The 25,372-nt window shown below is 44.9% G+C and overlaps 1 protein-coding gene across 4 annotated transcripts in view; it reads right to left on the bottom strand.

Annotated features, from left to right (window-relative positions):
- Nucleotides 1-233: 233 nt before the first annotated feature.
- The window catches only part of LOC147999447 (uncharacterized), a 191,043-nt gene continuing 165,904 nt past the window's right edge, over nucleotides 234-25,372 (bottom strand). Inside the window, exons 4-5 of one of the 4 annotated variants that reach the window (XR_015644131.1) lie at nucleotides 1,120-1,227; nucleotides 234-1,023 (exon numbers count right to left, since the gene is read on the bottom strand). Coding sequence is in view for 1 of the 4 variants with exons in the window: in XM_087596662.1 (XP_087452788.1) it covers nucleotides 19,415-19,761 (347 nt within the window). In the remaining 3 variants the exon portion in view is untranslated. Of the gene's footprint in view, nucleotides 1,024-1,119; nucleotides 1,228-18,792; nucleotides 19,762-25,372 lie in introns of those variants that run through there. The other 3 variants (XR_015644132.1, XM_087596662.1, XR_015644133.1) reach the window with 3 other exon arrangements.

Here is a 25,372-nt window from a genome sequence, read left to right as displayed (position 1 = left end):
AGCCTGACCCCACCTCATGTAATCCTTTGATCTCCTCCCATCTTTCTACTTCCTCCTAGCCAGTCTGATTTCAAACTTTAAAAGGTAGCAACTTTGAGGGGATTACAGCAATGGACTCCAGCCAACTGAAAACACAGAGCAAAACACCCTCACAGAACCAGCCCGCAACTCCAAAGTGAAGGGGCTATTTCCAGAACATTTGTTAAATTAATGAACAAGAACTAGTTCTATTTAGTGTTGTTTTGAAATGTGTATTTATTGTAGATTGGTCTAATCGAGCTCATTAACAAGCACTGTCTCATACAGTTAGTTTTAGGGTGGGAACACATAAAAATCTCTCTTAGCAGGTTTCAAAAGATACCACTTTTATTAACTATGATTGCCTTCTTCGACAGTAGGTCCGAACTTGTTTTTCTATGTAATTGAAATCTTGCTTTGGTCAATATCTTCCCCAGAACCCTGCAACCACTGTTCTAAGAACTTTTTCTTTCTTTCTTTCTCCTCTTCCTCCTCTTCCTCCTCTTCCTCCTCTTCCTCCTCTTCCTCCTCTTCCTCCTCTTCCTCCTCTTCCTCCTCTTCCTCCTCTTCCTCCTTCTAAATTTTAGATAGGAATAAGATCATGTGTTATAGAGTTTTCTGTGCCTGACTGATGTCTCGTGATTGAATATGCTCCGGATTCAACTGTTATTTCTCAGATTATATGGGATTTCTTCTTTTTTAGGGGTATATAATATTCCAGTGTGAATCGGCCCAGCATCCCATGATAGACAGACAAGTGGATTCTGGGCCTCAGCTATTGTGGGCAAGGCTGAATGAGCATGGAAGGGTGGATGGCACTCTGATGTACCCATTTCGTTTCCTCCGGACATAGCCCATTAATGACTTGTCAAGAAGCAATAGTTTCATTTTCAATTTTTCAAAGACCCTCCACACTGGTTTCCTCCATGGATGAACACACTTCATCTCCCACCAGCAGTTCCTGGATAACAATTTTATTTTCTTTCTATCTCTGGAGTTCTTTCTCTGTAAAACAAAACAGAAATCAACATTCAAAGCGAGGAAGATGTAGACGCCATCTGGCTCACTTTTCCAGAGTTGACAGGAGGACATGCTACATACTGCAGGTGTTCCAGTGGGCGGTGCCAGTCATCTCCCGGTCACCCTCATCTCCTTCTCGCTTCCACTCCCGCAAACACGGCCAGCAATGTTTCTACTTCATAGGACAAGCTACATAAACACACATAAATACAGTTAGATTTGAAACATGAGATCTGTAACAGCCTCTGACACTGAGAACACACTTGATAAATAATAAAGTGGTTTCTTCTTCCAAGATGGTGGGATTTACCATCGGGAAGGGAGGCAGAGCCTCTCTACCCTGACACACACACAGTTCAAGACACCACGAAGAGAACACCACCGGGGTCTCTACCCATTTGTCTCACGTGTCGGCTCAACTCAACCCACCTTCATCTTCCTCTGAACTAAGACAATGGGGTCTAACGTGTTCCGGGCAGTGTCACAAAGCGCGGCAGAAGTGACTGGGGTTTATAAGATTAGATACTTTCTCTCCAGGCAGTGGGTCAGATCAGAACCTTCCCTCAGTCAGCCCAGTGGATAATCTCCTTTGATCACTTTCAATCAGACTAAGTGTCTACAATCTGTACAATGGCTACTAATTTAGTGGAAACAAATAATTTGAAGAGCCTGATAATCAAAAGATGAAACAGAAGCCAGGGTCCAGACTGGGTGAGCACACTAGAAGTTTGCTCTTGGCTCGTTTTAGTCAAAGCTGCCTTGACCCACACTGCATTACTGCATTAGGGACTCAGAGTTAGTCTGCTAAGCTTAAAAAAAAGAAGAAAAGAAAAGTGGATATTGGATATTATCACACACACACACACACACACACACACACACACACACCCTCATGAGTTCCTCATTTAAATAAGGAAAACTGTACAGTGCATTGGTTAAATTCCAAGCCTTTGTCATTCACACACAGAGCCATCCATTGCTTGGACAACTTGAACATGAAAAGGTTCCATTGTGTGAAAACCAGAGCCTCTTTTTTGTAAGATAATGTATAAAATTCTAGCTATATAACTGGACGGCATCACAAAGCTCTGTGGGTCCTGGAAGCCTCTCTCTTCCCCCACCATGGATAATAAGGCATGGGGTTTTGCTTGCTTTGATTAATTTCAGAATATTGCACTGAACCTGCATAATCCCTAAGACAGCAGAGGAAAGAAGGAAAAGTGATGGGCAATGATAAAAAAAATGTAGTGATCAGGCAGAGGCTGTGTTCTATCCCTGCTGTACAACACACATATACACACACGCACACATGCACATATACACATGCACACACTCACATATCCACATATATGCACATATACACACATGCACACACATACGTACATGCATATATGCACATGTATACACACATATACATACACACATATGTATACATGCATTCACGCACATGCACACATGCACATACACACATGTACATGTACACACATGCACACACACACATATATATACACATATACACAGGCACACACATGTACACACAGGCATACACATATATGCACATACATACACATATATACCTGCACACATATATACAATATATACATACACATATACATACATACACACATACATACATGCACACACACACACACACACATATACACACACACACGCCATCACCACCACCATTACAAAACTGATTTTATTTCAGCAAGTACTAACCACAATAATGGCCAACATAAAAAAACGGCCTTTGACTCTAGGACTTAAATGATATGCACGAGGCCGCAGCATGCTTAAACAAAAGCTCCGAGGTGTCGCCAGGGCTGTGATCAGATAGATAACATCACTGGGAAGTGCCCACCGCCTTTTCCCCCTCAAATCACAGCAGCCATTCTTTATACAAGTACTGAATATGGAAAAGGCTCTGACAACTTTACAGTGGTGTTTGGATGGATGAAGATGCGGGATGATGGATGAGGGAGACAGAGGATTCCCTTATTAAAGCATCAAATTCGCCTCTAAATATCAAACAGACATCTTAGCCCCAGCCACGCATTGCTTCCTACTCAAAACCATATAGACCGAACACATGAACCGGTTTTCTTTGATAGAAAAAAGGCAGGGTGTTCGCCTAATAAGTAGTGTTAATTTTGGACGAGGCCATTAAGTACCTTTCCATTCTGCATAATGCGGGATTCAGAGGCCATGCCTATCAAACAAGAATAAATGTGACAATTCGCAAATACAAATGAATGTTGGCAGAAACGGGACCGATTCCCCATCCTGCCATTCTGTTCTAAAATTTTAGTAAATAATTTCAGCAGATAGCATCTTCCAGCTATATTTTTGGTGTCTTTCTTGACAGGAGAGCTGCTCTGAAGGGATGAAAACTCACCATTTACTCTGTGATTTTTTTTTTTTTAAATACTGTCTTCGGATTAAAAATATATACGCATGCACAGAACGTTGGTAGCACTGCAGCGCCCACTAGTGGACACTCAGGAACCGCAGAGGCATCCAGTCTCCGAGTACATTCACCAAACCAAGTGTGTGCATCGCAGAAGTGTAACGTCAAAAAACGAACAAAAGAACATAAAATAAAATGGGACTGATTTATGAAGCGAGGCCACTTGATTCTTATTGTTTCCATACGGTAATGCGACTGGTACGTATAAAGAGAAAAAGTTCTTTCCCCGAACCTCAACTCTCCCTTGGATCTCTCTGTAAGATTAACAACAGTCAGAGAAACAGGGTCCTGATATTCATAAAGTGTCATGTCTAAGAAATATTGCGTCAGAGTCCAACTAGAAGAAATGATAATGTCCAAAAACAAACAAACAGGCAAACAACAACAAATGCCTGTTTCCAAAGGAAGCCAGTTCTACCCCAATCACTGCCTGTCTCTGACCCGGAAGCAATGGCATCACTGGGAAATGGTCTTTTGGCGTCAGCATGGTCTAACATGTAATCCAAGAGTAATGTGACTATAATTTACCAGGAAATAATATTTACATTCTGCTAGTGTTTCCAGTTCCTTTCTTACAATGAAAAACAAACTTCTTTTGGTATTTTAATGTTTCTAAGTACAATGATGATTTAAGCTCATCACACACACACACACACACACACACACACACACACACACACCAACACACACAAACACACAAAGAGAGAGAGGGAGAGAAATATTTTTCACACATAAGCCCAGAGATTTTTTTCTCTAGTTTCATGTCTAAAAATGTGTATACTTTTAAGAAGTTTATTTTAGAAAAAAAAAAAACATGCTAACACATTTCTAAAACTTCATTCACAAAGCTGTAAAAGAACAAAGCATTCTTAATTCATGTTAGCGAAGACGTCTTATTTAGCAGGAGTGTGTTGAAAGGGAACAACACATGCCAGGAAACCAAGACTAAACTAGTTTTAAAATCTGAAAGGTTTGCACAATGCAAATTAACACTGGGGAACTGGTTATATCATACCATAGCGGCCAATGAGTCTTTGTTTTCTCTGCTTTAAAAATAATAATAAATGCTGGGGTTGGGGATTTAGCTCAGTGGTAGAGCGCTTGCCTAGGAAGCGCAAGGCCCTGGGTTCCTAGGAAGCGCAAGGCCCTGGGTTCGGTCCCCAGCTCCGAAAAAAAAAAAAAAAAAAAAGAACCAAAAAAATAATAATAATAAATCAGAGCTTTCTCGAGCAGGTGGGACTGAGGACTCTTTGGAAAGACCAGTGAGCCTCACTGGTGACCCTGCCCAGACTGTGGCTCCCATGGCCCTGCCTGTGGTCACCTGACTCTGAAGCTGTCAGAAGCCTGGGCACCTCCTCTTTATTGCATCCTGACACATCCTTCTTGAGTCAGAGTTGAGCAATCAAACATTTGCATTGGTTGTTTTGGAAAGTAAAGAAGGCTAATAAAAAAACAAACTACAAAACAACAACAACATCAAAATAACACCCACTGGAGAAGGCGAAGGAACTAGGAAGCAGCTTCTCCATGACAGCATCTCCCACATCCCTGGACCCATTCCCAACGTTGATTTGAGTTCCTCAAAGAACACAAACACAGACAGTAAATGAGCTAAGCTGAGAAGTAACTACCTAGGACCTGGACTACAGGTCAGTTGGCAGAGCCCCTCCGTATCCTGCTGGAAGCCGGGGTGGGAAGGTGAGGGGGGCCACTGCATTGCATAGAAGCAGGTGTGTTAGCCATCTCTGTGAGCCCAGCCTGGAGCTCAAGGAAACTCTGGCCATATAATGAATTCCATCCTAGCTAGGATACCCAAGACTCTGTCCGAGAGAGAGAGAGAGAGAGAGAGAGAGAGAGAGAGAGAGAGAGAGAGAGACTGACTTAGATCCATGAAGATGCCCAGCAGGGTGGGTTTCATGGCACATGGCCTCATTCTGAATTACTTAGGTTCAAATCCCACCTGCACTGCTTACTAACTGGGACAGTTGCTTAACCTGTTCCTATCTCATTTTCCCCATTTATTAAGAGAGGGATCTCATGTGGTTGTAAAAAAAAGATTCAAATATTACCCTGGCACCAGGCAGCAAATTGCATTTAAAAAGAAAAAAGAAAAAGAGGCTGGCAGGGCAGTTCTGTGAATAAAGTGTTTGTATACAAGAAGACAGAGTCCAGATCTTGAGAAGCTATGAGAACAGTCCACAGGATGACTGCATCCTGACCCAGGCCTCAGAGAGCAGAGACCAAGGATTCCTGGACAAGCGAGCTAGCTGGACCAACCAGAACCGGTGAGGTTCTCGTCCAAAGAGCGTGAACCCCACCTGGGCAAAACGAAGTGGAGAGCAATTGAGGGACGTCCAGTGTCCATTCAGGCCTACAAGCACACATCCATTCTAGTCGTCATGTGGACAAAAGTCGCCAGCCCATGCACATAACACAGACAAAGCGAGGAAAACACAGTACTTCTCTGTAATGCATTTTCAACCAGGGTCCACACATGGAGGCTCCTACACATATGACACACAAACAAAATAGGATTGAAATTTAAAATAATTTTACCTTAAAAACAAAACTTACTTCTCCCTTTTCTCCATAGCATGAGTGTGAAACCATTTCCCCTCATGCACAATTATAGATGTTTTTTGATATACCAAAGAATAACTTTCCCCCATTTTGCTACCCATGGAGGACTCCATGGTTTAGCCAACTTCTGTTTTGAAGCCCTGTCAATATTTTTACCTTCTTGAGAGCTGGCAAGATGGCTGAGGAGCTGAAAGAACTTGGCGCCAAACCAGAAAACCTGAATCTGATGCCCAGGATCCCACGTGGTAGCCACATAAAAGTATGACATACCTGGAGAGAGGGCTCAGCAGTTAAGAGCACGAGTTGTTCTTCCAGAGGACTTGGGTTCAATTCCCAGCACCCCCCATGGCAGCGCACAATTGTCTGCAACTCCAAGATCTGACACCCTCACACAGACATGCATACATGTAGGCAAAACACCAATGAACATACAATGAAAATAGATACATCTAGAAACCTGATATAACTCCACAAGTCTGAAACTTCAGCATTAAAGCAAGGAGTGACAGTCCCCAGAAGTCACTGGCCATCCAGTGTAACCCACATGGTGAGCTCTCTGTGCAGTGAGAGAACCTGCCTCTCGCTATGGAGCCAGCAAGGCAGCTCAACAGGTAAAGGCTCCTGCACACAAGACTAGGGACCTGAGTTTGATCCCGAGTATCCTTGGAGGAAAGAGACCCGGCTCCCCAAAACTGCTCTCTGAACTCCACAAGCACTCTGCAGCACAGGCACACCCAGTCAGAATAATAACTTAGTTTGGTTTTTTTAAGTGGAATGTTTTAGTGAAGACCTAGTTCAACCTCTTGGATCTGCACAAGCTGTGGTCAAGCACCTACTCATGAATGCATGCACATACTCACTGACGAAACAATAATAAGAAGAAGAACTGAAAGAGCGTACCCCTAAACGGGGGACGTGTCTCTCGCTCCAATCATGGGATGGGTGCCCCCAGGAATCACGAGTAGCCATTCTTGATGTAACAGCAGGAGGTAGCTTTATTAACGAGATCCCGGGTCTTAGCGGGATCCCGGGTCGACACGTATCTCACACAGGAGACAGAGGAATCGACCCCGAGCCTCTTCAGGCAGGGGTTTATATAGGAGAAGCCAGGGGGTTTTGCGTGGTTATCAGCAAGGGAAATGGGTACAAGGTCTCATCTGCAAGCAGTACATGCGGGCTGGGGTGTTCTCAATATAGGAGAACGTCTTATCTTTATCTGTAGAGCAGGGAGTCATCCGTCCGTCCGGATGGCCCCCGACTCAGAGGAGATGGTGGCTGTTAGTTTCTGGAACAATCCCTCGACCTTGTTTTTAGGCTTGGCCGGGCACATCTCAGGCCAGCTCTGTCCTGCCCCCTTATCTGCTGTGCTTTTGTAGTTTTTATGAAGTTTTTATTTTAACTCTTCAGCTCCAAATGGTCCGGCAAGCCCTATAGTCTCCCTCAGGTAGTCCAGACCTTGTTTATGACTAACTTTTTGAAATTTAACTCTTCAGAACTTCTTGGGATATTTTTCCTGTACTATCTATAAATCGTAATTTTTTACAAGGACCATCCCTCAAATCATTGCCTATGGGATGCTGGCTACACTGGTGTTTGTAGGATTTCTTTACACAAAGGGAGTGTGTGTGGACAACAAAGGTTGGGCCACGATTGGCTCTCTTGCTGTAGTCTGTGGAGAGCTGGAAATATACTGATGGCGATGTTGAATTCCCACAGGGGAGACAGAGTATGTACGTCAAAAGAAACCAGACAGGAGAATATGGCCTCTGTGTGATGACAGTAACCTCAGCAGTAACAGTGAGCAGGGAAGCCCTCATGACAGCTGAACCTCTCTGGACTCTTCCCTGATGAGTCCTATGACTCATCTCAACTTGGTGAACTTCTCCACTTATCCCAAGAAGAAATAGGAATGAATGAAGGAGTCAGTGACTTTTCCAGAGTCAATGGTAGGGGAAGGATTTGAACCCAAGCAGAGTAGCCAGGAGTCTGACCCAAAGCAGATACACAGGGCACTGGCAGCAGAGAGAACTAGCCCAGGGAACAACTGTTTACTCAGAATGCCTGCCCCCTCCTCAGATGAGCTGCCAGGCTCTGGATGCTCCACCTTGCTCCCCATAGCAACTTGTCCCCCGATGCCTTCAGTAGCAGGCTGGCCAGAAGCAAAGGAAGACCCCATATCCACATGACCATGAGGACAGAGCATGCCAAAGGCATCAGCTTTAGGCCAGCAGACAGGTGGCACCACTCAGCTGGAGTCACATCCTGAGAAGTGTGCCAGATCAAGCCACATATGCAGAGGACCAAGTTGACAAACACTGGGCATGGTGCTCCAAAACTATCACTAGAAATCCAGGCAACTGAAGCAGGAGGAATGCATATTTGGGGTTAACCTTAGCTACACAGCGATTTCCAAGCTAGCCTGGACAACGAAATGAGATGATGCTGTTTCAAAAAAAAAAAAAAAAAAAAGAATCGATCAGCCAATTTTAAAATTAAATGTTGTTAGAATTAATTTAAAGATGTGAATGTGAGACCTTTACTCTATGTAGGAGAGATTTGGTTTTAAGATGGAAAGTGACCTCAGAATAACAAATTCAACAGAGTTTCCTGGTTTTTCTGTTCAACAGGGGAGATTGAACCTACGGCCTTGATCTTGCTAGAGAAACCTCCACAATGAGCCACAGCTCAGCCCCCAGAGGAGCACTTATGAGTGATGTGTAATTAGCTACTCCTGATATTCAAACACAAGCCAAGAGTCAAGAGCATCCAAAACTGCTTAGAAAAAATAATGGGGGGAGGGGGCTTACCGGATACTAAGTCTCCTTAAAAAGCAACCTAATGTCAGCACAGAAAGACAAAGCCTTGTAGACAGCTGGCTACATGAAACAGAGACAGCGACTACCACACTAATGCTGTACCGTGTTGGAATACCCATGAGGTCGGGAGAAAATTACTTTACATGACTTTCCCTAAAAATGTGAAGAAGAAGAAGAAGAAGAAGAAGAAGAAGAAGAAGAAGAAGAAGAAGAAGAAGAAGAAGAAGAAGAAGAAGAAGAAGAAGAGGAAGAAGAAGAAGAGGAGGAGGTGGAGGGGGAGGAGGAGGAGGAGGAGAAGGAGGGGGAGGAGGAGGAGGAGGGAGAGGAGGAGGGGGAGGGGGAGGAGGAGGGGGAGGAGGAAGAGGAAGAGGAGGAAGAGGAAGAGGAAGAAGAGGAAGAAGAAGAGGAGGAGGAGGAGGAGGAGGAGGAAGAAGAAGAAGAAGAAGAAGAAGAAGAAGAAGAAGAAGAAGAAGAAGAAGAAGAAGAAGAAGAAGAAGAAGGAAAGAAAGAAAGAAAGGAAGGAGCAGAAGAAGAGGAGGAGGAGGAGGAGGAGGAGGAGGAAGAAGAAGAAGAAGAAGAAGAAGAAGAAGAAGAAGAAGAAGAAGAAGAAGAAGAAGAAGAAGAAGAAGAAGAAGAAGAAGAAGAAGGAAAGAAAGAAAGAAAGGAAGGAGCAGAAGAAGAGGAGGAGGAGGAGAACAAGAACAAGAAGAGGAGGAGGCGGAAGAGGAAAAGGAAGAAGGGAAGGAAGAGAAGGGAGAAAAGAAAGAGGAAGAAGATAGAGGAGAAAAAGGGGGAAGAGGAAGAAGAAGAAGGGAGGAGGAAGAAGAGGAGGAGGAAGAAGAGGAAGAGGGAGAGGAGTGAGAGGAGGAAGAGGAAGAAAGGACACTTGCAGAGGACCCAGTTTTGGTTCCAAAGCCCTCATCAAGAAGCTCACAACCATCTATAACTCTAGATCCAAGGGATCTGGCGCCCTCTTCTGGCCTCAGAGGGCACTGAATGCACATGGAACACTGTCAAACAAGTAGGCACACATTCATACACATAAATAAAACTTCAAAACAAAGATGATTATTTGGGCCTAGCTTAAAACTTAAGCTTCTACCTGATAAGACACACCTTAAACAAGATGAGGAGATGAACTAAAGACCAGATGGAAATACTTAGCATATACATAACTTAGTATCATGTCTCTGAATGGACAAAGATGTCTTATGCATGTATGAAGAAGAAAAGACACTCAGTTGGAGAAAAAAATGGACAAAGAAAATTAACAGCCAATTAACAAAAGTTGTCCACATGAGCCATACATTGACGAAGTGTACTCAAGCACCATATCATAGAGAAATAATCGTGCATGAGGATGAGGACTTGATCAGATCCTCAACCCTGATTCAGTCATCCATTCTCCATCAAAACCTTCCCTGCCCAGCACTAACTGTAAATGTCACTTTTATTTCCTCAGATGAAAGGATGAGATGAGAGCCTTATCCAAGCTGTGTGTGCTAAGACCAGAGCATTTCCTTCTCTGTTCTAACTATCTCGAGTCCTATGCCTGGAAGCTTCCCAGAAGCTTCTAGCCTTGATCCAATCTAATCTCCCAAGCTGACTGATTCAAACTGGCTTCTCTTGGCTTCTAACTGAATTGCTCTGCCTGGCCTCATGCTAACTTTGACAATCTGTTCTAATCTTCCAGCTCTTTCTCACTCTCTGGTTTTTTCTGTCTTCACTTATGTCTAGCTTGTTCTCTCTGTAAGTAAAACTGTCCGAGTAAAACTACCATGCCTACACAGCACCCACTACACATCACACCACACACCACGCCACACCGCACCACACCACTTCCTCTCTCTCCTCTTACATAGCTTCTCTTCCTCTCCTGTTCTGGTGTAAGTTGGGTTTGTTCTCTCTCTGACTCATTTCATCAAATTTTTCTCTGATTTGTCACTTTGTCTGCCTCTCACTTAGATGTCACTTTCAAACATCACTGCTTACTTCTACAGACTAACCTTACTTTCATTGTTAAGGATTAAAGGTGTGTACTAGGGATGTGCCTGTATTTCAGCCAGATCATACAGTAATCCAAGGTGTGTCTGTATTCTGGCCAGATCCTATCTTTGGATATGATTCCTTGCTAGAGCAGCCATATTTCTGGATTTAAATTCCTCTACAATTAACTGAGGATCTATGGACTTATGTCTTGGCTTCAGAGAGAGGGAAAGTCAGTGTGTATGCCCCTATCCCCACCCAGGAGTCAGCACAAGTTGGAGTTATAGGTTATTTTTTATAAAGGACATGAACTTGGGGGACATGTGAGTGGGAAGAATTGTGGGGTGAATGTGAACCAAACACACTGTATAAAATTCCTTTTAAAAGTAAATTAAAAACCTCACTGGGTAAGTGCATTTGATCTACTGTTTGCATGCCTTCAGCATGGTGAGCCTCGGGGGACAGTTACAACTCTGAAGGAGGGGCTGACACGTCTGGTGCCCTCAGGAAGAGAAATGGATAATATTTAGTCGGCTACCTGGCACAGAAACCTATCCTACAGTGGGAAGACCAATCTCTTTCCCCAGGAGCCAAGGTTCTCTAATAGGAGTGTGACTAACTCTGCAGCAGGAGGTCACTCTTTGTCCAGGAGATAATGGCTGCTAGCTCACCACTGCTCTGAAGCTGGTCTATGGCATCCCTTGCTCTGCTCAGGAAACCCCAATGGTGGCCCTGCCACCTTGATCTCCACCCTAACTGTACAAAAACCAAATTATTCCTAGTGGATAGGCAAAACCCTTTCAAACTGGCAGTGGTGATGATGGTGATGATGTTGATGGTGAGGATGGTGATGATGGTGATGTTAATGGTGATGGTGTTGATGGTGATGGTGAAGAAAGAGGAGAAGAAGAAACATTTTTTGTTCTTATGCAAGGGCAGATTCAGACTGTTTCTAAGTAAGTCAGTGATGCTGTTTAACTTATGTCTCTGATTACAGATATTTCTTTTCCTTTTGCAGTCCATGATTCATAAGCTGAACGTCGGAGAAATCACCCCTGGAGTGGAGGCAGTTCTTTTCACTTCATGTGAAATCCACATTTGGATCTTTTCCACCGTCAGTGACTCACCGACGATGGAAGGCACCATGGCACAGCGGCCCGTTCCCTGCCGTCCTTATCTTAACTTGCCATACATTGCCTCTGTTGTCTGATGGAACTCTTGATGAGAAACAGGGCTTCATGGGCACGATTAAGTAATATTTTTCAAAGGAGATTGGGACAACCGCTTCCAAAGGTGCAGACACCTCCTTGAAATTGTGTGTTCAAGGGGAAAATTGGAAGTGACATTTAATAAGAGAAGTTCATGCCTGCAAACATGGCTGCTTCTGAGTGGACAGACTCGGGGTCTGGCCCTCCCGAGTCCTAATGCCATATGCCATGGAACTACATAGGCACCATAGGAACCTGCTGACAGTGTCCTACAGATTCATAGCCACGCCCAACACTTGCCAGGGTGCGGATGGCACTAAAAACCAGGGCTTATTATGCATCTAATATATCCCAGGCACAGCACTAAACACTTTCCTGGCTTACAGCAAGCTCATGAGTAGATTCCATTGCCATCTCCTTTGCACAGACTAGGAAACGGAGGCTCCATGAGTTTAGGTCACTTAGCCATTGCCACAAGTCCAGCTCTTGGATCCCTGTAAGCAGAGATGTAAGCGGAGCACAGTCCATGACATGACTCTAGTCTTCAAAAACACACCCTGAAGGATGCTGATACGCAGCCATGCTCAGAGGGGTGCTGGTCTAGGAGCAAAGGCGGGTGAGCTATCTAGGGACCAAATCTGGCCCCTTGTTTGTTTTCATCTGTGTTTAATGCTTACAGCACCACTACAAACTCCTTTAGTAAAAAACTACCCTGGATGGTGAGCGGGACATAGCAAACATCCAAAGGACGCCATCTTGGGCTCATCCCCCCTCAACACACACACAGTCGCCCTGTCATTGTTGTAATCAAACCTAGAGCACCTACCAGAGGAAAAGCAAGATAAGTGACAAATCCAAAGGGGGTGGGGGGAATCGGATGCCTGTCCCAGGATTCCTCATCCTTCTAGAGATGTCAAAATGGTAGGCACAGTTCTCTGAAGTGGACGAGGCTGCTTAGTTTTACTGATAGAGAAATCTCAGGAGCCAGGGAGGTGGTGGGGCAGGGATGCTTCTGTTCCTGGAGGGACCCCGCTGATCTTTTAATCAACTTGTGGCACACAAACACACACACCGGGGGCATGTTTGAAGTGTGGATGCCTAGTTTAAGTTTGAAATTTCACATGTGTTGAAACCACTTTCATGTTATTGAGGGAAAATGAGCAGAGGCTCTGCAGAAATAAGAGGGCAGGAACAATAAATGAATTTGTGCAGAGCGTGCCGACGCGCACACCCCGCCTGCTTCGTGAATACGTGAACGCACCCTGTTTTATCTTTTCTTGTTTCAGAACTGAGGCAATTCACATAAATCTGGATGCCCTTTTCTTTGGGGAATTAAGGCTGGCACCGTCAGTCTCTGCCTTTACCCAGAACAGCATGGGGGAGGAAAGGCCAGCCCTCGGCTGTCTCCTGACAAAGGATTGAAAAAAAAGTGAACGGGAGTGCAGAGAAATGAATACCCGGGCGCACACTGGAATGGAGCTGACCAGGTCGCAGTCCACCTGGGATGACGCCTCTCTCCAGCTGACAGGCACCAGTGATCTGGTTTCAGTCGCCAGCACCCCAAACTTATTAACCGACTCTGATCTTCCGTCTGTCGAATGCCAGGAGCCTCCCCCACCCCACCTTGCATCATAAGACTTTAGTTTATAGACCCCTTTGCTTCAGCTCACTTTTTATACCTTTCCTCTGATCCTACTCCACCAATGACCCAAATGCCTCCAAGGCACAACCCTGCCAGTGGTGATGGCAGTCCCCCTCTGAATGGCGCGCACAGCTGGGATGGCCAGGCCCAGCTGTAAAGCTGACTCGGTCCCACCACCGGGGCCCCCAGAGCACTAAAAAGTGTCTACATATCAAACACAAGTTGGTATCATGGAGTCCTTTTCTTCTCCCAATACTTTGTATCCCATGGCCACCACGGTTATTTTGAAAGCGTCCTCCAGAGCTGGGTGACGACATTTAAATAAAGTAATCTCAATGAGGAGTTAGGGATTCACAAAAACACAGCCAAGGCCCCACGCGAGGCAGCACAATTGCAAAAACTGGCCTTACCCAGCACTGAGCTCCAGTCGCATTTTCACGGAAGCGAATTGAGTCTCTTGTCTACACAGGCGAGCCGTGGGCCCTTCGGAGTTTAACTGAGTCTGAACTTGACTGTAGCTACAATCCGGTTCATTAGCTTTATAACTCCAGGACCCTTGACCCCAAGGTCCCTCGGACTCAAGCTTCCTCTTCCAAGTCCTGGGCCAGGACTAAGCAGCCTCTCTGACAGTTGGCTCTGCTGGAGACCAGCAAAGGTGGTTTGAAATGTGTGAAGGAAAGAGATGCCCAAGTGGCTATGGATGACGTTAGTTAATCTATGGGATGCTGAAGAAAAGGGGCTAAATTGTTCTCAAAACTTCACAGGATTTGATCTTTCAGGTTATCCTCAAAGACTGATAGCCACTCCTTCATCTGAAATATCACCTAATTTAAGATCTTGACATGCTAGAGAAGTAGCCTACTACTGAGCTGTGCTCCCGTCCCCCATGTTTTTAGTTGATATGGGTTTCTTTCCAATGGGTACTGTCACTTTTAGCAAATGTTTCCAAAGAAAGCGTGCCTTTTTAAAAAACAAAGATTAGAAGATGTCCCTGCTGATAGCAATCTTTACTTCTGTACAGACCTCCCTGATCAGCTGCATTTTCTAGAACAGAGGCTTCAGATGTGCCAGAGTCCGTGGGCTACAGGGAGGAGCAGTGTGCCAGGTTCTGGAAGGAGAAACGAGGGAGGAATTCTTAGTCACTCCATCACTACTGCCAGCAAGATGTGTTGTTCAAAAAGAAGGCAGTAAAGAAAACGTCCAGAAATAAAACAATCAATGAGCATGCTCATTTGTGGGCATGCGCATGGGGGTTAGAGGTCAGCATTGACACACTTCCTCAAGGTGCTCCACCTTATATTTTGAGACAAGGTCTCTCACGGAGCCTGGTGATCTTAGACTTTGCTAGGCTGGCAGTGAGCCCCAAGGCTCCTCCTCTCTCAGCCTCCCTGGTGCTGGAATTATAAACATTGACCTGGCTTTTCTTTGCCTTAATGTGGGTGATGAGGACTGGACTTGGTTTAGCCACTTTCCCGACAGAGCCATTCCCCAGCCTCTGCTAGCTAACATTTTCAGATCCATTAGATACAAGAGGAGCATAAAGCCCTTGGCTTCACCTTCAAGGTGCTAAAGTCGCTTATATCCCTGGAGAACTGTAAGTGGAATCTGGGAACCCAAATGCAGCAGTTAGGATGAGAAATGTCTCCCATAGGTTTGTGTACTGGAATACTTGGTCCCCAGTCAACAGCACTCTTTGGGGAGGATGGAGAGGCACAGCTTTGCCTGAGAAAGTACAGACTGGAGCCTCAACAGACTTACAGCTCTCTCTCTCTCTCTCTCTCTCTCTCTCTCTCTCTCTCTCTGTATGTGTGTGTGTGTCTCTCTGTATGTCTCTCTCTGTCTCTCTGTCTCTCTCTCTCTGTCTCTCTGTCTCTCTCTCTCTCTCTCTCTCTCTCTCTCTCTCTCTCTCTCTCTCTGTCCTGTTCACAGCTTGGCAGTCATGCTTCCTTGCCCCGACGGACTTTTATCCTTCTGGAACATAAGCCAAAATGAACTCTTTCTTGCACAGATTACTTTTGGTCACAGTGTCTTCTCACAGCAACAGAGAAGTAATTGATATACTGTCTCAGACGGTGCCGGGGAAGGAAAACCAGAACAGGCTGGCCTGCCATGCAGAACAGCTACTTCAGCACCAGAGATGATCTCTTCCTCACTAAGAATGACGGCATCTGTCTCCCTCAACTCCCTGGCTCTGGGGGAAATACACAAGGACCCACTGGCAGATGAAATTATTTAACACTAGACAGTAACTCAACTGACCCAACCACCACCTTTACAATGTCAGATTTGGTCTTTGTATCAGTGGTAACACAAAGGGGGGAAGAAATAATGATGTTCTCACTGGTCTTTTGAAGTAATTTATGCATTTTTAACTCTCGCAGAATTCAAATCTACAGGAACAGTTAAACAAAAGGCAACTATGGTATGTGGTCTCTAATCACTTCGAAATGCCTGCTGAGTGCTATTCATAACTTTACTGTTTTCATAGCTTTCCAAACAAATTTGGCTCACAGTGATAACATGTTAAATAAATGGGCAGCTTATTTATTTGTAATGAATACTATGATAAATATGGCCAAGAAGGCTTTAAGGACACTCACATTTAACTGCAGAACAAATTTGTGATACCTCACTAGGCCCTTCTCCAAGTTAGTGGAAAGGATTAATAAAAAAAATAATAAAGTTTTAAAAAGCTAATGGCTGGGCACAGGAGGTGCCTGAACCTATGGCCCCAGCACTCAGGAAGATAAGAAGAAAGATCATCAGTTCAAAGCCAGCCTGGGTAACAAAGCAAGTTCCAGTTTAGCTATGGGATCCTATCTCAAAAAAGAGAAACACTATTTATCAGCAATGCTCTCCCCGTTCTAAGCCTGGGCACTAGCTCTATGAGAATATTTAAATTTTATTTTACTTAATTAAGAGTAAGCAAAAGTGAGACTTCTATTTTTTTTTTCTTGCATATGGTAAGGTCTAGCGGGCATCTCTGGCCAATAATTCCCATAGGGAACAATACAGTTAGTTCTAGAAAATGTTTTCACTGCAGAACATTATAAAGGTAGTTACATTCTACCTAGAGTGCCCCACACATACCTTGTTTAATTATTCAAACACCCATCTTAATGGGTATCATAATCATTCCCACTATACAGATGAACAAACTGAGGTATGATAACATGGCAAAGAAAAGCATGGAGCCGAGCCCAGAGATGGGCCATCCAGACTCATCTCTGAGAATTTCCATTAGGATCCATGACTGCATTGCCTAAGATTATAACCGCTGGCTCCCTGCAACTATAGATCTGAAATGTAGGGGTGTGATGCAGCATGGATCTGGAAAGTCCCCCCACAAAGTCCTAGCATTAGAGGCATGGTCCCTTTAAGAGGTGGAGTCTAGGAAAAGGTCATAGGTCACTGTGAGTGTGACACCAGCAGACCATAATAGAAACTCTACTGGAGAGCTCAGGTCTAGCCCTGGGATTCAGTCTTCAATGCCTGGGTTTATCACTGCTATAAGCAACCCCGGAGGTGAGAGGGCCATGCCCTGTTCCAACAGTGGCTCCATGGATGTTTCAGAGAAGCAGAAACCTCTGTTCGGTTTCAGTCCCTAAAGCAAATGAACCTGGGAGGGTGAAATTTAAATTTTAACCGGAATCTATTTTCAATGTTCCCTTGCTGTTCTGGAATTGCCTCTTTGCATGAGAGCCAGCACAACTGTACCAGCATATGTTTTCCACAGGATGCAACTTTTACAGAGGAGCCAGATGAATTACAACATAGGTCAAGCTTCGGTTCCTCGGAGTGCGGTAAGGATGGGGGCTGGGGGAAGCACGGACCAGACAAGGAGCCTGAAAGCAGTTCTGGAGGACAGACAAGATAAGCTGGCTTCCATGCCGGAGGCCTCTAACTTGTAGTCTTTACTTTCTCAAATCTTCAGCTTTCTAGAAAACTCCAGGTCCCATTAGATACTCTTGCCATGGGACACTTAACAGGGAAAGGGACCAGGGTGCCTCACACTTCCATGCACACAGCTGCACTGTTACTCAAACCTGTAGGTCTCCAAGTGTCCCTCCCCATCTTTGAGAAAGCTGTTCTTATTTTAGGTGCATGATGGTTTTGCCTGTGTGGCTACAAGCACACGGCGTGAGTACAGAGCCTACAGAGCACAGAAGACGGCATCAAGTCCCCTGAAACTGGAGTGACAGATGGCTATGAGTCTTCCTGAGGAGGCTGGGGCTCAAACCCAGGTCCTCTGCAAGGGCAGCCAATGCGCTTAACCACTGAGCCACCTCCTTCGTTCCTCCTGCACGTATTATAGTGGGATGGTGATCTTAGATCTCAAGTCTCCCTCCGTACAGATCAGTCAGGTAGTTACCAGTGTCAAACGCCAAACCTGTATCAAACTCTACCTCACTTCAGCTCCTCGTGGCTGAGATAACAGAACAGCAGTGGGGCTAAGAGGGGCACCCCTGTGCAAGATAGCTGCTCATACACCGTTCTGCCAAGCTAAAGGGAGCCTGTCCCAGTCCCTCACTATGAAACATATTACCACACACATACGATTCATCACAAAGAAAAACAGTACGCATTTTTAAAAAAAAAAATCACAGCCATCACTTTTCTTTGCAAGCACAGTGAGGCTGAAATAACCCAAGAATTCATTCCAGACGCTTGGGGACTGCCCAGGTGGCTCTGATGGGCCTCAGCTGGACAATAGCAAGTAGGCTTTGTCCTAGATCCCTGGTGTAAACTCCATCCTGCTCCAGCCAATTCTAAACACACAGAAGAAGACCATCGCTTACAAACCTCTCATCCACCTAAACGAAGAACATTCCCTGAGAAAGTAGATTGAAGTAGTTAAATGGGATGACCTATCTTGCACAGTGGATGTCTAAGTAAAAAAGATCAGAAACTGGAAAACACATGCACTTGCGTGCACACACATGTACACACACACACACACACACACACACACACACACACACACGCTACTTCTCAGATCTTACCAGCCTATTACTTTTCAATAGACTCACACACACACACACAAAGGGTTTTCTGAATGTAGGAAAACAAGTTTATAATTACATAATTATGCAGCCACACCACAATTTTTCTTTTATGTTACCTTTATCTTTAAAAGGCAACAGACAGGGCTGTACTAAAAAGCAATAAAGCATGGGTAATTTAATACCAAATTACATCCATATTGAAAAGTTTACATGCAGTTGAGAGCAGACGGAGGTCAGGTTTTCAACAGGACTGTCTTTAATTGTGGCCATCAGGTTTAGCAGCCCCCATCTCCGGATCAAAGACAGATATAATGGGCTTCCTCAGCGCTGAATAGTGAAAGCAGACAGGACGAATGGCGTTATCTGGCACCCAAAGGTCATAAAAAAATTACAAGAAAGGGAATGTGTCTCCTTGTAAAATTGTATATCTAAGATAAAATACATTTTTAAAAACCATTCTCCCTCACCCAGCTTCCATGAGCTATTATAAGTGTAGCTTTGTATTTGGGGGAGGGAAGGGGGGGATGTCATTTTGTCACAGGTGCAAGCCTTCTCCAGCTTTGCCTCTAATAAACACACAACCTCTGCATAAATCTTTGCAAATTGTTTCAGTTGCGGGCTATTGTGATTTGTTGCATCCTGGCCAGCAATCCTCTTTTTCCTGTGTTCTAAGACTGTGTGAGCCTAGAAAGGTCATTGCTGAAACTGCCTTTCTTTTTCTTCCTCTTCCTCCCCTCTTCCTCTTCCTCTTCTTCCACCTCCTCCTTCTCCTCTTCCTCATCCTCATCTTTGTCCTCTTCTTCTTCTTCTTCTTCTTCTTCTTCTTCTTCTCCTTCTTCTCCTTCTCCTTCTCCTCCTTCTCCTTCTCCTTCTCCTTCTCCTTCTCCTTCTCCTTCTCCTTCTCCTTCTCCTTCTCCTTCTCCTTCTCCTTCTTCTTCTTCTTCTTCTTCTTCTTCTTCTTCTTCTTCTTCTTCTTCTTCTTCCTCTTCTTCTTCTTCTTCTCTCCCCACTCTCACTTAAATCAAACGAGAAGTCAATTATTAGTAAATCAAAAATACAAGTTTCCTGGTTCTGCAGATCGAGTCTACAGATGAAGCAATTTCATCCCTGCTGGCTCTGGGATATGGATGTTGGGGGGCAGGACACAGACGTTGGCATGGGAGAGGAGATTTTAAGTAGCCATAGGGGAGCAGAACAGAGATGCTCGCCGGCAAAGCATCCCCTCGCTCGCCTGCACAGACCACTCCAATCCGCACCCGGAGACTACTTGTGAGAACCCATCTTTTCTCACTTAACAAGATACAAAATATAAAACACATTTGCCTCTTATTAAACCTCTCCTATAAGTGGTTCCAGGTCCACCATTTTTAAAGGGAGGAGGGAGGGAGCCAAAGCCCTCTTGGGAATTTCAGTGGAGTGACTGGAGATGTGGTACAGGCTGTGAGCCTTTATTACTTTAATTTTTTTTTTCTAAAAGCGCAGAAGGGATAACATTTTCAGTCATTAGCATTTGCTTTAAGTAGTTATTTCTTCCAACTGCAGGAATCTCTGCTCCCAGCACCCCCATCCCCATTAGCACCACTCCTAGATCTTGCCCAGAGCTGCCCCGTGGAATGCTCCACGGCTCCAATCTGGAAGGTGCTTTTTAAAAGGTTCTCAGCTTCTTAAATGGAGGCAGCTATGCAAGGAAGCACAGTCGCCGTTTCCTTTCAAGTACTTGGAGAATGAAGCTCTTGTTTGGGGGGCACATGAGACGAAAAGCTGACCACAGCATCTCAGAATTACCTTGCAAGGGGGAGGGGTGTTCCGGTTATGACAGAACACAGTCATCTGTGGAAACAAGAGTCCTTTGAGCTCCTCATTCCGCTCCGCACATGTGTGAGTGGCGGGTAGAACACTTTTAAATGATTAAGTGCAAAAACCTAATCTTTTTTTTTTCCTTTTTAAGAAGTAGAATGGAATCAGCCACCTTATTAAGACAATTTATAGTTTCCATCAAGGAAAAAAGCAGAAGGGGAAGAAATCCCTGAACCTGGGGAAAGAAACTCAGTTCCAAGCTCTGTGGGTTCAAAACAGCAAGACGCCATTGAAGTCTGGGAAGGGCGGCAAGAAGTATGAAGCTTTCCTGTCCGTGGTGGGTGGTTCATGCTGGACCCAAGAGAGAAAATAAATCATTGAATGGTTCTTCTCCACCTTGCTCAGTCCAAAGCGAACTCTGACTCAAGTCAAAGGACCTCTTCTAACCTTCGAGAGGCCAGTATCAAAAGGGGCCCACAATGCTAGATGCTAGAGTCCTCATAGGCTACCCTTTCTGTGCCCCATAAGAGACATGCAAACGAAGCCAGGATTCCCTGCAGGACAGGGTAGGGGAGCTGCACGCTTGGTTTTTATTTTCAGCTCAACATGGTCTTAAACTTCTGATCCTCCCACCTCTACTTCATAGAGTTAGACTCTAGACTCGCCATCACACACAGTTTGAAGTCTTGAGAACGGAGCTCCAGCTTTCTGCCTACCAAGCAAGCAGGCTACCGATTGAACTACATCCATAGCTTCCCTTCCCCTGAGCTGTGTTCTTTGTGCTACCAGTAATCAGATGTTATGATCAAAGCCAAAGGTAGAATTATTTTTGTTCTCTCTAAGATCCAGCCCATGCAGCTTGGGCCTGGTACCCTGCCCACTCCACCATGCTCCCTGTCCTCTGTCACTCTGCTGCAATGCTGCATGACAGAGGGAGGTGATAGATGGTTCTCGCCTGGCCTGCTCTTTCTCATCAGTATTACAACTTATTGGTTGGGCACCAACAGGGCACCCAGCGCTATCCAATATACTTCTGAATCACAAGACCTGATGCTAGGCAGACCTTCCATCTACCTCAAAGAGAATTAAGGGGTACTCCTGGTGGAGGCTGAGTGAGAGAGAGCTAATAAAAACATACCACACGAGGGTTCAAACACAAGACCTCATGCTTGGGCCATGGGTTAAACAGAAAGAATTGTAATTACAGAGAGAGCCCCGGAGGAAAGAAGGAAAGATTTCTAACAGAAGAAAAGAAAGTAACTTTCTGTGAAGGAAATGGAATTCAAGAACAGAGAGCTGAGAAAGCTGCTCTGGGACAAAGCCACAGGTGACAGTGGGATGGGATCAACTGCGTATCCTGGCCCACAAGACCCCCAAGTTCCTAACTGAACCCAATCGGCAGGATGGCCAATACCTGTCCAGAGGTATGTGCTCAAACTCTGCCCACAAATCAGACATTAAAAAAGAAAAATCATTCCACGAACGTCATTAATGACTTGGGGAATTTTCAAAAGTAATCAAATCCTCAGAACTCAGAACACCACCACGGGATACAGGTGTGTCCTTTTAATGCCACGACTCCGGACTCCGTGGTCTGTTCCATATCTCCAGCCTTTCATATGCAGAACACAAAGGCTTTCATATGAGCCAAAGACCTGAGACATCAGAGGACAAGAGCTAAGGAACGCAGGAGAGGACAAGGTTTACATGTAAAATGCAAGGCGAAGAATTAGGGGCAGAGCCAGAGCAATGGCTCAGTCAGTAAGGCGGCTGATTGAGAGCCTGAGTTCCTCCCACTTGAGTTTGATTCCCCAAAGTAGGGGAAAAAGTAGGGGAGGACTGACTCCCCAAAGTGTCCTCTGACCTACATGGTATGCCACCCTACCCCACCCCAACGTGCACAATGTTAATAACTGCATTTTAAATAAACTAATATAACCATATTTAATTAAGAGCACTTGAGTTCAACGAGGTAGATCAGACATTCACTTCAGCACCTTGGGTCCCCACTTCGGTGACAGCCCCTGCCAGCTTCCCTTTCAGTATTCCCTGAAAACTCGTATGCTGAGATCAGCACCATGCCTGCCTAATAACCTAAGAAGAGTAGAGAAGTATACTTAGTTTGAATGCCAGTTGTTTTACTGTCTCATTTAATTCTGCAACGATGCTGTTAGGCCAGAGATAGCAAAAGCTACCAACCCCTCGACATTCCACTTGGCAGTCGAAAAGACCTCTGTTGAAGCTGAACTGGCATCAGTGGGGTCCACCAATCAGGGCTCTCCAGAGCCAAGAAAATGCCAATCTAAATGTATTCTAATGCCTGTACCTTCTTCGAATGCCCCTGACTCTCTTACACCCCCAATCTCATCTATCACTGACTCCCTTCAACATTCCCTGAAACAAGTTTTCTCAAACTCCTTAGAAGACTACCACTGAGGAAGAGAAGCATCTAACCCATAAGGAGGCTGAGAGGAGAAACTACAGAAATCGGGTAATAGACAATAAATATTAGAGATAAGCAAAGGCTGGCTCTTTAAATATGCTGTGGGTAAGCCACAGAGCCAGCATCAGCGACCTTTGGAGTTTCCTAGTGAATTGGATGCCTAGTAGTTTCCAGCTTGGGGCTCTAAGCTTGTCTCTTCTCCACCAAACCTTTCATTCTCCAGCCCTAGCAGGCAATCATCCCAGAGTTGCAAAGAGCATGAAGGGGGATCTGAAGGGCTTGAAGGCACACGGAGTTTTCTGGCATCTGCTTTGGGTACGTTGCTGAAATCGCCTTGGCTATCCAAGTCATGTGGCCAGGTCCTGAGAACATGTAGGTAGTGGCATCCAGGAGGCGGGTGCTAGTCCCACCTGCAGCTCTCCGATACTGAGTGCTGTCTGAGTCTGGATGCAGTTTTAAAGCCATGGGTAATGGTGAGTGAGAAGGAGGAGGAGGAGGAGGGGAGGGGAGGAGGAGGAGAAGAAGAAGGAGTAGGAGGAGGAGGAGGAGGAGGAGGAGGAGGGAAAGAAGAAGAAGAAGAAGAAGAAGAAGAAGAAGAAGAAGAAGAAGAAGAAGAAGAAGAAGAAGAAGAAGAAGAAGAAGAAGAAGAAGAAGAAGAAGAAGAAGAAGAAGAGGCAATGGTGAGTGAGAAGGAGGAGGAGGAGGAGGAGGAGATAGGATTTGTTTAACTTGCTGCAGACTGTTAAAGGGAAAGATGCTGACTTCCCCACACATAAGTGAACAAGGAAAACGGAGCTATTTTTTAAAAAGTGTCACCTTCAAAAGACTATGGAGGGAAGAAACATATTCTGATACCTGCTTTAATGACAAACTCCACCTCTAGGCATCTTTAAAGACCAGAGAGCTGTCTGTCTCCAATGGTTTAAGTGTTGGTCTGCCTCACAGCCAAAGTTCATGCCCATTGACCTTCAGTCTCAGCAAAATGAACTCCAGCCTTTTCAAGTAAACTGAGTTTGTGTTGACCATCAGCCATGCCAAGCACGATAACAAAGGCTGCCTTGGTTCACCCTGCATACTAACTAGACCTTCCGCCCCAAAACCCAACTAGTGTTGGCATGTTCCTAAAAACAGTGTGTAGCTAACATTAAAATATTGGCACCCACACTGGTAGGTTCATTGGAAATGATTAGGTGTATCATTTCCCCTTAGGACTATGCACACGGGTCCTTAGAGATGGCTGGACTGGTAAAGGCAGGACCTATGTGGTGGAAGGAGAGATCCAATTCCTGCACGTTGTCCTCTGACCTTTACACACACACACACACACACACACACACACACACACACACACGTGGTGGTATATGCCTTCCTACCCAGCAATTAAAGAAATAAAAATAAATAAAAATCAATATTAAAATTCCCTCGAAATAGTACCTATGGTGAAGAACAACCGAAATCCACAACATTATCAATACTTAACCTTTATTAATAGCAAACCCCTAAGAAGTCACTATGGAAGGTACCAGTTCCCTCCTTCGAGCTCAGTACCTCATCTGTCTTTGCTAATGGCGTTGCTTTTCAGGCAACCATCTCAAGGGTATATTTTGTTTGTTTGTTGCATTTTGGTTTTCTCGTCGCAACTGCTGTCAAACAGGCTATAAATGAATGCCCTTTCAAATAGAAGGCTCGTGTCATCATGTGGCTGGCCAATGACAGCGCATGACTGGGTGTCTCTGAGCAGTGCCACCAAAATGATCTTCAGGCTCGAGTCTCTCTAAGCAGGCGACCAGACAGAGCATTCAGTCAACACAAATGATTGCCCTTCACCAAGAAAGAAAGATGACATGATGTTAGGAATTTTTCCCCCAAAATTATTTTAATGGTCAAAAAAAAAAAAAATGCCCTCATGTGCTGTAAGAACCTAATTTGGAACATGCATCGCCTTGGCAGATTTTCCATCAGAAAGCTTTGAATTTAAATATGAAAAGCCAGGATTTGCTTTCTAGACAGAATGTGAGTCTGAAATGTCATGCAAATTCCTTTTTGGAAGGAGAAATGCAAACATTTTGAGAAGAGTGCTGGATATGCACAGGGCTTTGGGGAAACCATGTGTAAAATACTATTTTGCCCGAGGCAATCTATCTCCCACATTTGTTGAGGAAGAAAATAATAGCCAATATTCGCTCATGACTGTTGATGGAATGAATGGTTTCTATCTGCACGGTTCCTGTCAGCTTTTCTGGGAGTTCTGAAAAATCACAGGATCCACAAACTGTGCACCAGACCAAGTCTGTCTTTAATATGGACCCTCGAGCATCCGGCGCAGAAGCAGCGTCTTACGGACATGAACACTTACTCACTAACTACCGCATTTCCAGTGCAGCCG

This window comes from Rattus norvegicus, chromosome 19 (assembly GCF_021556685.1).
Source record: "Rattus norvegicus strain SHRSP/BbbUtx chromosome 19, alternate assembly SHRSP_T2T, whole genome shotgun sequence".
NCBI lineage: Eukaryota > Metazoa > Chordata > Mammalia > Rodentia > Muridae > Rattus > Rattus norvegicus.
This window is presented reverse-complemented; position numbering and strand designations above follow the sequence as displayed.